The sequence below is a fragment of the Vipera ursinii genome, assembly GCF_947247035.1.
Source record: "Vipera ursinii genome assembly, chromosome: 5".
Lineage (NCBI taxonomy): Eukaryota > Metazoa > Chordata > Lepidosauria > Squamata > Viperidae > Vipera > Vipera ursinii.
The window spans coordinates 10,506,320-10,520,125 of NC_139518.1; the positions used below are offsets into that span (position 1 = coordinate 10,506,320).

At 47.6% G+C, this 13,806-nt stretch overlaps 1 protein-coding gene across 2 annotated transcripts in view; it reads right to left on the reverse strand.

The window, feature by feature from the left end:
* FXR1 (FMR1 autosomal homolog 1) overlaps positions 1-13,252 on the reverse strand; it is a 61,553-nt gene extending 48,301 nt beyond the window's left edge. Inside the window, exon 1 of one of the 2 annotated variants that reach the window (XM_083363954.1) lies at positions 12,696-13,252. In XM_083363954.1, coding sequence (XP_083220080.1) covers positions 12,696-12,746 — 51 coding nt within the window. In that variant the 5' untranslated portion in view covers positions 12,747-13,252. The remainder of the gene's footprint in view (positions 1-12,695) is intronic. The other variant, XM_083363955.1, reaches the window with a different exon arrangement.
* Positions 13,253-13,806: the final 554 nt, after the last annotated feature.

Consider the following 13,806-nt stretch of genomic DNA (forward strand, 5'->3'; position numbering starts at 1 on the left):
TTTTATAACTCGTGGACTTCAATTCCCAGAATTCCTGAGCCAGCATGGCTGGCTCAGGAATTCTGGGAGTTGAAGTCCACGAGTCATAAAAGAGCCAAGGTTGCCTACCCTTGATGTAGTGGTTAAGGCACCAGACTAGACAGCAGAGACTGTAAGTTCAAGTTCCGCCTTAGCCATGAAAGGTAGCTGGGTGGCTTTGGGCCAGTCACTCTTTCTCTCAATCCAACCCACCTCACAGGGTAGTTGTTTTGGGGAAAACAGGAGCAGGAAGGCATGCTAGAGATGTTTGCTGCCTTGAGTTATTTGCAAAAAAAAAGGTGGGATACAAACAAACAGGTAAAATATACTGAGGAATGCTCAAGCGCAAGAGCCCAACAGCATGATCCTCACCAGCTCATCCAAAAGGAAAAGAAGTCAGGGGATGCTAAACTCATGCAAAATAGCCCACTCAAGTGATCTCTGACAAGAAGGAGAGACTGCAGCTCAGGGAACTTAAAATTCTGGCTTGGTTAAAAAGGTGAATGACCAATTATACAATTCTTCAACTAGGGCTAGTCGATGCTTAAGCCCTTGGATGTCGCTATCAGCCAGAAACTTTATACTAGGTACAATATACCAACAATCCATTCATTGGTTTTATATCTTATAGGAAACAATAAATTGGGCATCTATTACTGCAGCTTTTGATGAGATCTTGTTTTCTCTCTAAACAATTATATCGCTCACATTACCTTAAATTATACCTATTACATATTAAGAGTATGTCTCTGCCTCTGCCTGGCAGGGATTTCAGTCCATCATTTGCAGGCGGTGAGATGTCAAGCCTACAGAGTCTCCAATATTTTTTTTTGCTTTGATGCTTTTTTCCTATGTATTTTTTCTGCACTTTTTTCTTTTCTTTTGCTTCTATTAACTTTCATCTTTTTAATTGTAATCTTTAATAATATTACTAATACAAATAATCGATTACCACAAAAAAGATTTTAAAATGAACAAAGTCAGAATATTTAAATACTCAATAGCTGCTAAGGTCTTCACAGCTCTACTATCAAAATCAGATAGCCCAAAATAACCTCACAGCTATGCAACTTGACAGTGACAAGTGAATGTGAGGGAGCCAATGAGAACTCAAACTAAAAAAAGACATATGACTCACGGGTAGCAGAAGCAAGCAAAAGTAGAGGCAGGTATCACTTATGGTCAAACTAATGATTTCAAAACATATTAAAGGTAGCAAATTTTGTCACTTCTGTTCAAAAAAGAAAAGTATCAGTGATATTCCATATTTAATTAGTCTAATTTATACAAAGCATATTATTTTGAATAACTGTTAAAATTAAAAATATTCCCACTAGACAAAATGGATACAGATCTTTTTTTAGTCAGGCCTATTCTGACCTAGGTTAAAACTCAGAGGTACCTGCTGAACATTTAAAAAAAGTGCAAATACAGGTGGTCCTTGACTTACTTAGGACCACAACTGAGTCCAAAATTTATGTTGCAGAACGAGAAATTTGTTATGTGAGTTTTGCCCCATTTTACGACTTTTCTGGCCACTTTTGTTCAATGAATCACTGTAGTTGTTAAATTAATAACACAGTTGTTCAATGAATTTGGCTTACCCACTGACTTTGCTTGTCAGAAGGTCGCAAAAGGGGATCACCTGACCCCAGCATAAATGTGAGTCAGCTGCCAAGCGTCTGAATGTTGATCACGTGACCATGGGGATGCTGCAATGGTCGTAAGTGTAAAAACCGGTCATAAGTCACTTTTTTCAGGGTCGCTGTAACTTTGAATGGCCCCTAAATGAACTGTTGTCAGTTGAGGACTACCTGTAGTGGATGTTTCTTAGATTTCTGCATATCTATTTGTATTTGTAGTGTAAACTACTTTGGAAACGCTGTCTATAGAAAAGTTGAAACAGATCCAGAACCTCTTAGAAAGTCATTCCGTCATATGGGTAGGCAATGCAGAACACTGGATTTGTCTCAATGAATTCATTCATGAAATTTTAGCCTTCACGTTAGAAGAACTATATGAAACACTGACAGCAAAGGTTTCTTTAAAAGAACAAAATATTACACATTTTTCAGCTAGACTTTTCTAATGCAATTGTTCAAAATTTCTAAGAATATACTAGTATACAATAAGGCAGAATAGCTGCATCATAATTACATTTGGTACGGAAATAAAAGTGATTCCCAAGCTGTCACATTATGTGATTATATATAGATCACCCACTTCTACAAATGACTCAAGGCAGATTGCAATCAGAATGTAACACAACCTGATCAAACAGCAATTATCAATCTAACATAACTAAACTAAGGCACTTCTAGCACTACTAGTGTGCACCCAATCTGCAGAATAAAGTGTTCAAAGTCTTTTTGAAAACCAAGAAACTAGGGAAATCCCTCATGTCAGGATACAAGATGTTCCTAAAGGCAGGGGCAACCAGAGACAGCAAACTGTTGACTGCCCCCCCCACACACACACACACATCTGCTGGCTTCCTGTTGAATGGGACTGCAAATCAAATTTGAACAGGAAAGCCAGTCCTGGGGTATATTGTATAATTATAGGATACAGGTAACTTTATTTTCATGCACGAAGCGGACTTCATGAGAAATCCATGGGGTTTTTTTGTATGGGTACAAAACAGTATGGATTGCCACCATCTTCATCCAATATGCTTTTCTTACTTTTTTGCCTAGTCTATACATCGAAGGATTGCCATCTAAGTGCTAAAGTTTTCAGCAAGTACCGTATATACTTGAATATAAGCCGACTCGAATATAAGCCGAGACCCCAATTTTACCCCCAAAAAATGGAAAAAGTTGGTGACTCGAGTATAAGCCGAGGCTGGGAAATGCAGCAGCTCACCTTATGCTCCTCTCCAGAGATCTTCCCTCAGCAGCGGCCGGCAAAGTAGCTCGCACGCGAAACAAGCCCGGCAGAGGAGCCGGAGCGGCGAGCAGAGGCGCCCGGCCCAGATCCTGCAAGGCCCGGCCGAGACACGCCCCCAGCAGCGGAGCTGCTCCGGCTCCTCTGCCGGGCTTGATTTGCATGTGAGCTACTTTGCCTGATGCTGAGAAGACCCGCTTGGGCACTCGGGTTGCTGTCAGTCTCCGCAGGCCCTTCTCGTTTCCAGGAACGTCAAGCGCGCTTGGCTCTCCACCCCCACGGCAGGGCAGGGCAGGGCAGAGACTTGCTCGCCCTTCTGACGGCCCTGAAGAGAAACGAAGGGCTTGCAAACTCCCCGCGAGAAGCTGGGCGAAGCGCGCGGCTGGGCGAGTGTGTGCCTGCGCGCGTATTTACGAAAGAAACGCTCCGAGAGTTCTTCTTTCTCCGCCCCCTTGGGGGGAACTCTAGCGACTGCTATAGCCGCGCTTCTCTTCTCAGCTCCGAAAATAGGGATTTCTACTCTCTCTCTCTCTCTCTCTCCCCTCCCCACCCCGCATTCTCCTGCCTCTTCGATTGCGACAATAAAAGGGCGAAGGGTGCGCTGGTTTCTTCCTCCTTCCTCCCCCCCTCCCCTCCCCTCCCCGATTGTCAGGTGAGGCAGCTGGAGGTCTGGCCGGGAGATTGTAGCCGTTTTGAAACGCCGCGTCTTGAAACGCCCGATCAGCTGATTTTCGGGTGGAAGAGCCGCGGCTTGAATCTGTTTGCATCTGCCTGAATTAGACCGAAACGGCCTGAATTTGACCAGAGTTGCTTTGTAATGGCTGGAGGAACTGCAGAGGAGGTCTTGCCGGGAGATTGTGGCCGTTTTGAAACGCCGCGGCTTGAAACGCCCGATCAGCTGATTTTCGGGGCGGAAAGAGCCACGGCTTGAATCTGCTTGTATTTGTTTGAACTTAACCAGAAACGGCTCGTAATGGCTGGAGGAACTGTGGAGGGAGTGAATGCTCCAGCCTGGAATATTTGGAAAGGCTGGGGGAACCGGATGAACTGCAGCTTAAGCGACTGTTGCCGGAGGAGCCATGGCTTGAAACGCCCCAGTTTTGGGGCAGCGTTTGCTTGTTCCCTCCCTCCCTCCCTCCCTCCCCTTTCCCTCCTCTCTAAATCCTTCCTTCCTTCCTTCCTTCCTTCCTTCCTTCCTCCCTCCCTCCCTCCCTCCCTCCCCTTTCCCACCTCTCTAAATCCTTCCTTCCTTCCTTCCTTCCTCCCTCCCTCCCTCCCTCCCCTTTCCCTCCTCTCTAAATCCTTCCTTCCTTCCTTCCTTCCTTCCTTCCTTCCTTCCTTCCTTCCTTCCTTCCTTCCTTCCTTCCCCAGCCCTAATCCGGAAAGTGGAAGGAAAGAAGAGTAAAGGCTGGGCGGAGGAGGAGGGGAAGTTTAAAAAGGGGGCGGCGTTCCCTTTAAAAAGCCGCCCGCCACGCCGTGCTCCCTCGCAGCACTCGCGGCGGCTGGCTTCTTGGCTCCCGGTCTCCCCCAGGCTTCCCGGCTGTGATTGGCGAGCGAGCCTCCCGAGCTCCGGCGGCCGTGACATCAGCAGAAGCGGAGCAAGCAAAAGCGAAGGGGGAAGGAAGTTCACCAGCAGCACCTCGAGCCCGCTCCGAGCGCTGGCGGACGCGGAGCCGAAAGAGAAGCAGCATCTCTGCGCGCCCGGGCTGCTGGGGTGAAGTTGCAGCCGCCGCACCAACCAGCCGAGGAGAAGCAAGAGAAGGAAGTCGCCGCCGCTGCCCAGGCTGGGTTTCCTTGAAGGCTGCTGTTTGCACCCGGGAAGGAAAGTGCAGGAAAAAGGGCAAAGTGGCGAGCTAGCCCGGCATTCAACGTTTCTTCGCCGCTGCCATCCCCGAGAAGGCGAAGGGCTCCTATTTACAGCCACCCATCCGAGAGAAAAGCGGCTGTCGGTGCTTCGTCGGCCTTGATCCGGGACACAGCCTGACCTCCCCTCGTCCCGGGAGACTCTCGCTTCCCCCCACCCCCCACCCTCCCTACATCCCGAGCCTTCCAGATCTTCGCCTGCCTACTCGCGAGCAGGCATGTTTTCCAGCCCCTCCCCGCAAAAGATGCCGGGGTCGACAGCGTTTTTTCTACCCGGAACAAGCAAACACGCAGGCAACCCTGCACTATTCAGCTCAGTGAAGTCACGCTTGGTTAAAAAACAGATTTAATAATAATAATAAGAAGAAGAAGAAGTTGGGCTGATCAAATGTTTCAATAATGACTGAAGGAGAGCTGCTTGTACCTTGGTCTTTGTGCTGGTGTCTTGACATGCCAATACACTAGTACGGAAAGCTGCCGTTCACTTTCGGGGGGAGGAAAAAAAACACAACAACACCGCACACTTTCCGCCCCGAAAATCACAAAGACCAAGGTACAAGCAGCTCTCCTTCAGTCATTATTGAAACATTTGATCAGCCCAACTTCTTCTTCTTCTTATTATTATTATTAAATCTGTTTTTTAACCAAGCGTGACTTCACTGAGCTGAATAGTGCAGGGTTGCCTGCGTGTTTGCTTGTTCCGGGTAGAAAAAACGCTGTCGACCCCGGCATCTTTTGCGGGGAGGGGCTGGAAAACATGCCTGCTCGCGAGTAGGCAGGCGAAGATCTGGAAGGCTCGGGATGTAGGGAGGGTGGGGGGTGGGGGGAAGCGAGAGTCTCCCGGGACGAGGGGAGGTCAGGCTGTGTCCCGGATCAAGGCCGACGAAGCACCGACAGCCGCTTTTCTCTCGGATGGGTGGCTGTAAATAGGAGCCCTTCGCCTTCTCGGGGATGGCAGCGGCGAAGAAACGTTGAATGCCGGGCTAGCTCGCCACTTTGCCCTTTTTCCTGCACTTTCCTTCCCGGGTGCAAACAGCAGCCTTCAAGGAAACCCAGCCTGGGCAGCGGCGGCGACTTCCTTCTCTTGCTTCTCCTCGGCTGGTTGGTGCGGCGGCTGCAACTTCACCCCAGCAGCCCGGGCGCGCAGAGATGCTGCTTCTCTTTCGGCTCCGCGTCCGCCAGCGCTCGGAGCGGGCTCGAGGTGCTGCTGGTGAACTTCCTTCCCCCTTCGCTTTTGCTTGCTCCGCTTCTGCTGATGTCACGGCCGCCGGAGCTCGGGAGGCTCGCTCGCCAATCACAGCCGGGAAGCCTGGGGGAGACCGGGAGCCAAGAAGCCAGCCGCCGCGAGTGCTGCGAGGGAGCGCGGCGTGGCGGGCGGCTTTTTAAAGGGAACGCCGCCCCCTTTTTAAACTTCCCCTCCTCCTCCGCCCAGCCTTTACTCTTCTTTCCTTCCACTTTCCGGATTAGGGCTGGGGAAGGAAGGAAGGAAGGAAGGAAGGAAGGAAGGAAGGAAGGAAGGAAGGAAGGATTTAGAGAGGAGGGAAAGGGGAGGGAGGGAGGGAGGGAGGGAGGAAGGAAGGAAGGAAGGAAGGAAGGAAGGAAGGATTTAGAGAGGAGGGAAAGGGGAGGGAGGGAGGGAGGAAGGAAGGAAGGAAGGAAGGAAGGAAGGAAGGAAGGAAGGAAGGAAGGAAGGATTTAGAGAGGAGGGAAAGGGGAGGGAGGGAGGGAGGGAGGGAACAAGCAAACGCTGCCCCAAAACTGGGGCGTTTCAAGCCATGGCTCCTCCGGCAACAGTCACTTAAGCTGCAGTTCATCCGGTTCCCCCAGCCTTTCCAAATATTCCAGGCTGGAGCATTCACTCCCTCCACAGTTCCTCCAGCCATTACGAGCCGTTTCTGGTTAAGTTCAAACAAATACAAGCAGATTCAAGCCGTGGCTCTTTCCGCCCCGAAAATCAGCTGATTGGGTGTTTCAAGCCGCGGCGTTTCAAAACGGCCACAATCTCCCGGCAAGACCTCCTCTGCAGTTCCTCCAGCCATTACAAAGCAACTCTGGTCAAATTCAGGCCGTTTCGGTCTAATTCAGGCAGATGCAAACAGATTCAAGCCGCGGCTCTTCCACCCGAAAATCAGCTGATCGGGCGTTTCAAGACGCGGCGTTTCAAAACGGCTACAATCTCCCGGCCAGACCTCCAGCTGCCTCACCTGACAATCGGGGAGGGGAGGGGAGGGGGGGAGGAAGGAGGAAGAAACCAGCGCACCCTTCGCCCTTTTATTGTCGCAATCGAAGAGGCAGGAGAATGCGGGGTGGGGAGGGGAGAGAGAGAGAGAGAGAGAGTAGAAATCCCTATTTTCGGAGCTGAGAAGAGAAGCGCGGCTATAGCAGTCGCTAGAGTTCCCCCCAAGGGGGCGGAGAAAGAAGAACTCTCGGAGCGTTTCTTTCGTAAATACGCGCGCAGGCACACACTCGCCCAGCCGCGCGCTTCGCCCAGCTTCTCGCGGGGAGTTTGCAAGCCCTTCGTTTCTCTTCAGGGCCGTCAGAAGGGCGAGCAAGTCTCTGCCCTGCCCTGCCCTGCCGTGGGGGTGGAGAGCCAAGCGCGCTTGACGTTCCTGGAAACGAGAAGGGCCTGCGGAGACTGACAGCAACCCGAGTGCCCAAGCGGGTCTTCTCAGCATCAGGCAAAGTAGCTCACATGCAAAACAAGCCCGGCAGAGGAGCCGGAGCAGCTCCGCTGCTGGGGGCGTGTCTCGGCCGGGCCTTGCAGGATCTGGGCCGGGCGCCTCTGCTCGCCGCTCCGGCTCCTCTGCCGGGCTTGTTTCGCATGTGATTCCGGGCCAGGTGCTGCTGAGGGCGAGCAGAGGCACCCGGGCAACCCCAGCAGCATCAGGCAAAGTAGCTCGGCCGCGCGCAAGTCCTCGGTAAGTTCTTTTTTTTTTGTTGACTGGAGTATAAGCCGAAGTGGATTTTTTCAGCCCAAAAAGTGGGCTGAAAAATTCGGCTTATACTCAAGTATATACGGTATTACAGTTCTTCTAAAGGTGTATTAATGTGACTCTAAAACTAATCTCAGTACTGAAGATTATCTGCTTCTGCTGCTGATCTGATTCAATTACTATTTTCTCAATGAATTTCAGACAATCCTTCAATTTTATCTGGAAAGGGAAAAAAAAAACACCCTAATATTACTTTCAAGTAAGTACAACAAATTCCCTTCACTGAGAACTGTATGCAAGTCCAACCCAATATATTGGGCTGAGGGAGCTACTACTGCCAGAATTTTTACCACAGCCCTAATAAGCCTGGTGTGAAAGTTGCAAAATCCTAAAATGGTTTAGGAGCAGATGACAAAAGGCCCCTTCCTCACTTAAGAAATTGATCACTTACTGAAATAATATTCAGAGCCCCTCTTTAATGCCTCAGAAACCTCTGAGATGCAGAGAAACGTCTTTCCAAATGGCTAATCTAAGTCGTGATGTTTTCTTCTAGGAAAAGTTTTTTGCAGATTGTAAAAAAAATGATGAAAACGTGTCTGCTGGATAATTTTACTAGATGCTTAATTAATCTTTTACTGTTTTAGAGGGGTATTTTTAACTGTCAATTATTTGAGAATCCCCTTGAAGAGAAAGTCCAAAACTTAATGTTGATTTCAGAATACAAAATATAAAAAGCAACTCTTTTTGGTGCTTCCTTTCCCACCACAAACTTCAGCTGTTTTGATATAGATCATCTTCGCTGCCTTCTAGTTATACAAATTGTGGTAAACAATGAAGCAGCAATTAGAGCGTAACAATTTTTATATTGTTTTTTACTAATTTCAGCCAGGTTAGCCATAATAGTTATATTTCAGCAGAACTAAGCATTATTAAATATTCCAATTTTCATGACTCTCAATGATCAATGAATAATCACACTGACTTGATCATATGCTAAATAGGAAATGCATAGTATAACACCTTTGTGGAATGGGGAGAAAATCGGCATCAACAATATTTCTCAGAGGCAGGAAACTTAGCTTCATTAATATACAAGTAAGGATGTAGAGACCCTTCTCTAAAATCCTGGTTAGCCTGATTTTTTTTAAACTAGTTTCCAAATCTAGCCATCTGAAAGCTATCACCTGTATCGGGGTAACGAAACTAATATCTTTCATGTGCTCCTTGCAATGACCAGTAATTCCAACAAGCATGGCTAATGGTGATGGATGCTACAAGTTGTGATTCAGCATCTTCAGAGGGCCTCAGATGCTTTCACATTCTTCTTTGCTGCAAATGTTTCTGGCACATTATTTTCTTCGAAAGACAGGCTCTCAACATGTCTTTCAGTATCACAGTGGGGAAGGTTACTTTTTGTAAAAAAAAAAAAAGAGAGAGAGAAAGAAAAAACCAGATATAGGCTTCTGTAAGGAATAGTATCTCTTAGAATATGTAAAATGATAACAGATACATATTACTGTTCGGGTGATTGTAATAGCTATTAGCAAGTAAATATGTGATAGTCCTGCAAATGCAAAGGTAATATGGAACACTAAAGAAATAATCAGATTCAATGGCAGTTACTATTTTATTCTTTATAAAGTACTTCCAAGAAGGAAAAATGGGGTACTCAATGGCCTAAAAGATTTGACACTAAGCAGACCAGACCTTATTGAAATAGTTTCTCCTCTCAAAGGTCAATTTATCCAGCATGAAGAAGAGGATTTTCTCTGCCCTTATTTCTCAGGCTACAGAGCACAATTCTTTCACAAGTTTATATTTGGTCATAATTTAGCTTTTATAGCTATCGACTCATAACTTTAGTCAAGTTTTGACTTAGTTTTTCTGGTTGTTTTAATTTATATGTTGTATTTGGCTATCCACTTAACTACCTGAATGAAGAGGCACAATATCAATAAACAGATAACATGTTTGGTGTTGCTGTCTGCTCAGTATTCAAATTCAATCTAAATGAAATATAGTACAGAATTATTTTGAGAAAAAAAACCTGCCAATGGTTGTTTTAATATGACTTCATAACATAACTTTAAATCCCATTACCAAATGACTATTATTTACTTCTATACCACTCTTCTTTCCACTGGTGCCCAAAACAACTTAAAAAGAAATATAGTATGTTAAAGAACAAACAACTCTTTATAACTACTTTCACAAATCAGAACCAAATTGAAAAAAAAGTCATATAAACAGGAAATCTAAAAACTGCTTGATCTAGGAATCACTATTTTACAAATACCTGGATAAACAAGCACATCTTCAGCTGATGTCTATAACTGAGTTATTGTGATTGAAAATGTCCTGATGTCAGCCCTTGAACTCTGAACCAAACCAGCCTCTCGGGTTTTCCCAGCTACCTTCAGTGCATAGATTAGATGGTACTGGGGAAGATATTAAATTCCTAGTACCTAGTTAAAATTTTATAGACCAACGCCAACACCTAATACTGGGTCCAATAATTGAAGGAAACCCAGTGCAGCACTTTCAGCATTTTATATGGTGCAATTTAGCATATGATTTAATAAGCAGGTAGTTATAATGTACAGCAATAGCAACTTGTGGACAATCTTCTCAAGATGGTATCTGTATAAGCCAGGGGTGTCAAACTGCCGATCCACAGGCTGGATGGGTCATGCCGAAACCATGCCCATTCCATTACTAGCAATGGAGAAAAAGTTGCGATACGTTGCAACACGTCACGCGACGTTGCAAGTTTGACACTCCTGGTATAAGCCATTTGTGTGATTATCAGAGCATGGAGCTCTGATAATCACAGTTCAAGAGAACTGAGCTGGTAAATGAGCTGACTTGGTGAGATGGCCTGTGCTTCCAGTAACAAAATAGAAACAAAAACCCTCCAGCTACATACCTAATGAGGTGGAAAGGATACCATCACATCATCTTCCATTCTAATAACATCACTTCCACCTCCCTTCTTTTATATGCACAAAAGCAACAAAGAAACAAACTTCTGTTAAAACATCAATACCAGTTGATTGCAGCTACTTTTGGCATGAGGTAACTTCTACAAATTCAGGCACTGTCTCATTTTTTGATATAAAATATATGAAGATAAAATTTGAGTGAACTAAAGGAGAAATGTTTCAGTACAGAATATATCCCAACTTTTTACACACACACACACACACACACACACACACACAAAGTATATCCCTCATTATGGCTTCAATGAATGACTCCAGACATCCATCCGGTTTATCTTATTTTTTTTAATGAAACAACCCTCCCAGTTCAGAAACTTTATAAGCCATTTGGCTCAATGCTAACATAACATTTTTTAAAATTAGGATCTCCTTTTAGAACCTAGAAACTACACAAAAATGCTATGTTGAGAAATAAAAGACATAAAACTTCTTAGTACAACAAACGAAGAACACAGCTCATATGCTATGTAAGAATTCAAAAGTGTGACATGAAGCTATTAAATATTTTATAGAGATTCCTCCTATTCGTCTTACCAAACTATTAAGCACAGTCCTTGGAACATCTTTTTTTAAGTATCTTTCAAATTTCCATGAGACTTACTATATATATACTTAACCGCTACTCACTCAACTTGAAATAAAAAAACAATAACAAAAGAATATGGCATCCGATAGCAGGATAGAACAAGCAGCACAGTATATGCATGTAATCGCTCGCAATTAATTTACACAATGCACTGATAAACTAACATTCACACACCGCTGACCCGCTAGCAGCACTTCTCTAAAGGAAGGCAGAGGCCTCACACCATTAAAAGGGGTTAGGATTTTCAAGAATCCAAGGCTTGGCTCAGGAAGACAAGACTGACAGCCACAGCTGAGAGTATCCTGTATTGATCCTGCAACATCCTGGCATTCCAGAGAGGGTAGCAGGGGAAAAGGCTTTCTGGTGACATAAATAAAACTCCAGAGACCCCCCTCCCTTTCCCTCCCCCCCCCCCGGTCCTCCAAGACTACAGGAGCCACACATTATGCCACAAAAGTTGTGACCTGCAAAGTTTCCTGAATTTGGGAGGAAACGAAACTTCCACACGATGTCCTAGGACAGGGGTAGGCAACCTCGGCTCTTTTATGACTCATGGACTTCAACTCCCAGAATTCCTGAGCCAGCTGGCTCAGGAATTCTGGGAGTTGAAGTCCATGAGTCATAAAAGAGCCGAGGTTGCCTACCCCTGACCTAGGACTAACAATTCAGGCTAGTGGATCCCTTTTTTTTTGTTTTTTTGGTATTTTTAATTGTATGACTTCACACGGGGGTGGGGCGGGGGGGGGTGAATCGAGTAAAGGTCCCCCAGGAAAGACGGCACGATTAAGAAGAGAGAGAGAGAGAGTTCAAACCCCTAACCTGGCACACTCGTCCTGGGCTGGTGAAGCAAAAAAAAAAAAAAAGAAGAAAAAACAACAACCCTGCCCGTCCCCGTGTGTCTCTCTGCACTAGAAAACACACAAAGGAGACCGAAGCTTAATGGTTTATGGATGGGCTTAAACGGTTACGGGCACGGAGGGAGGGAGGGAGGGAGGGAGGGGGCTGAAAGGCATCCCGAGAGAACCGTCCTCCCCGAGGGCCGGGAGAAGAGACGAGAAGCCGCCCTCAAGTCTCACGGCATCCTTTTTTTTTTCCCCACTTCTGAGGATGAAACCTCCCCGCAAGCACCACAAAACGGCCTCGCCGCCTCCCGGCCCGCCGGCCTCTCCTCAGGTCTCCCCACACAGGCCCCTCACGGCTTTTCCCCCTCGCTCCCCTCTCCGGCCTGGGGCGGAAAGCCCCAAGACTGGTCGCCCGGGGAGCGACGGCGGCCGAGGCCTCCACAAACACACACACACAAACACACACACACACAACAAGCCCCCGCCATCACAGCTCCCGGCCTTTCCCCGCTGCCGCTCCCCCTTCCGCCGGTGGCGCCGACGGGAGGCGCGAGGCGCGGCGTACCTTGTAGAAGGCCCCGTTGGAGCCGCGCACTTCCACCGTCAGCTCCTCCATGTTGGGGCCGCAAAGGACGCCGGGAAGGGCTTCTAGAAACTATCGCCACCTGAGTGGGTTAGAGGAGGAAGGAAGGAAGGAAGAAGAAGGAGGAGGAGGAGGAGGGGACGCCCTCTCTCCCCCCCCTCCCCTGCCCCCGGGCTCTCTCCCCCCTCCGCACACCCGGCGCAGGCCCAGGGGCGCGGGAAGGCGGAGCGGCACGGCAAACGCGACAGGCGGAGGAGGAGGCGGCGCCGCCCTCGGTCGCCGCGGGCGACTCACAGCGGCGGAGGGATTTCCTCGGCGGTTCGGCGTCCGTCCCCCTCCCCCGGGCGCCTCGCGCAAGCCCCGAAGGCGAGTTCTGGCTTTTCCACCCCACCCCCCAGGGGGCGGGGCTTGCGCGTCGTCTTCCCGTGGCTGGTGTTGTGGTGGGGACTTCGACTCCCAGCATTCCTAGCGGCTCTTTAGCCGTTATTCTTTTTATTTATTTGATTTTAATTCCATTTATATCCCACCCTTCTCCGAAGACTCGGGGCGGCTTACAAAGCTTAGCAGTAGCCTTCATTCTATGTATATGCCTGCTTGTTAGGGCTTTCACACACACCCCAAGCGGCATTATTACAAAGTCAGCTTAATTGCCCCCAACAATCTGGGTCCTTTTATTTTAATTCCATTTATATCCCGCCCTTCTCCGAAGACTCAGGGCGGCTTACAAGCTTAGCAGTAGCCTTCATTCTATGTATATGCCTGCTTATTAGGGCTTTCACACACACACACACCAAGCGGCATTATTACAAAGTCAGCTTATTGCCCCCAACAATCTGGGTCCTCATTTTACCTACCTCGGAAGGATGGAAGGCTGAGTCAACCTTGAGCCTGGTGGGATGCGAACCTGCACTAATTGCAGGCAGCTGGTGTTCCTTAAGGAGGCATTAGCCCACTGCTCCACCAAGGCTCTTATACACTGGAGTTATACACTGGAGTAGGAGGCATGGGAGTTGTAGTGCAGTACCTGTGGTTGGGGAGTGGGGCGGGGGAGCCTCCACCACCACCCTTTCCTCTAGGACCGGTGATCTTTTGG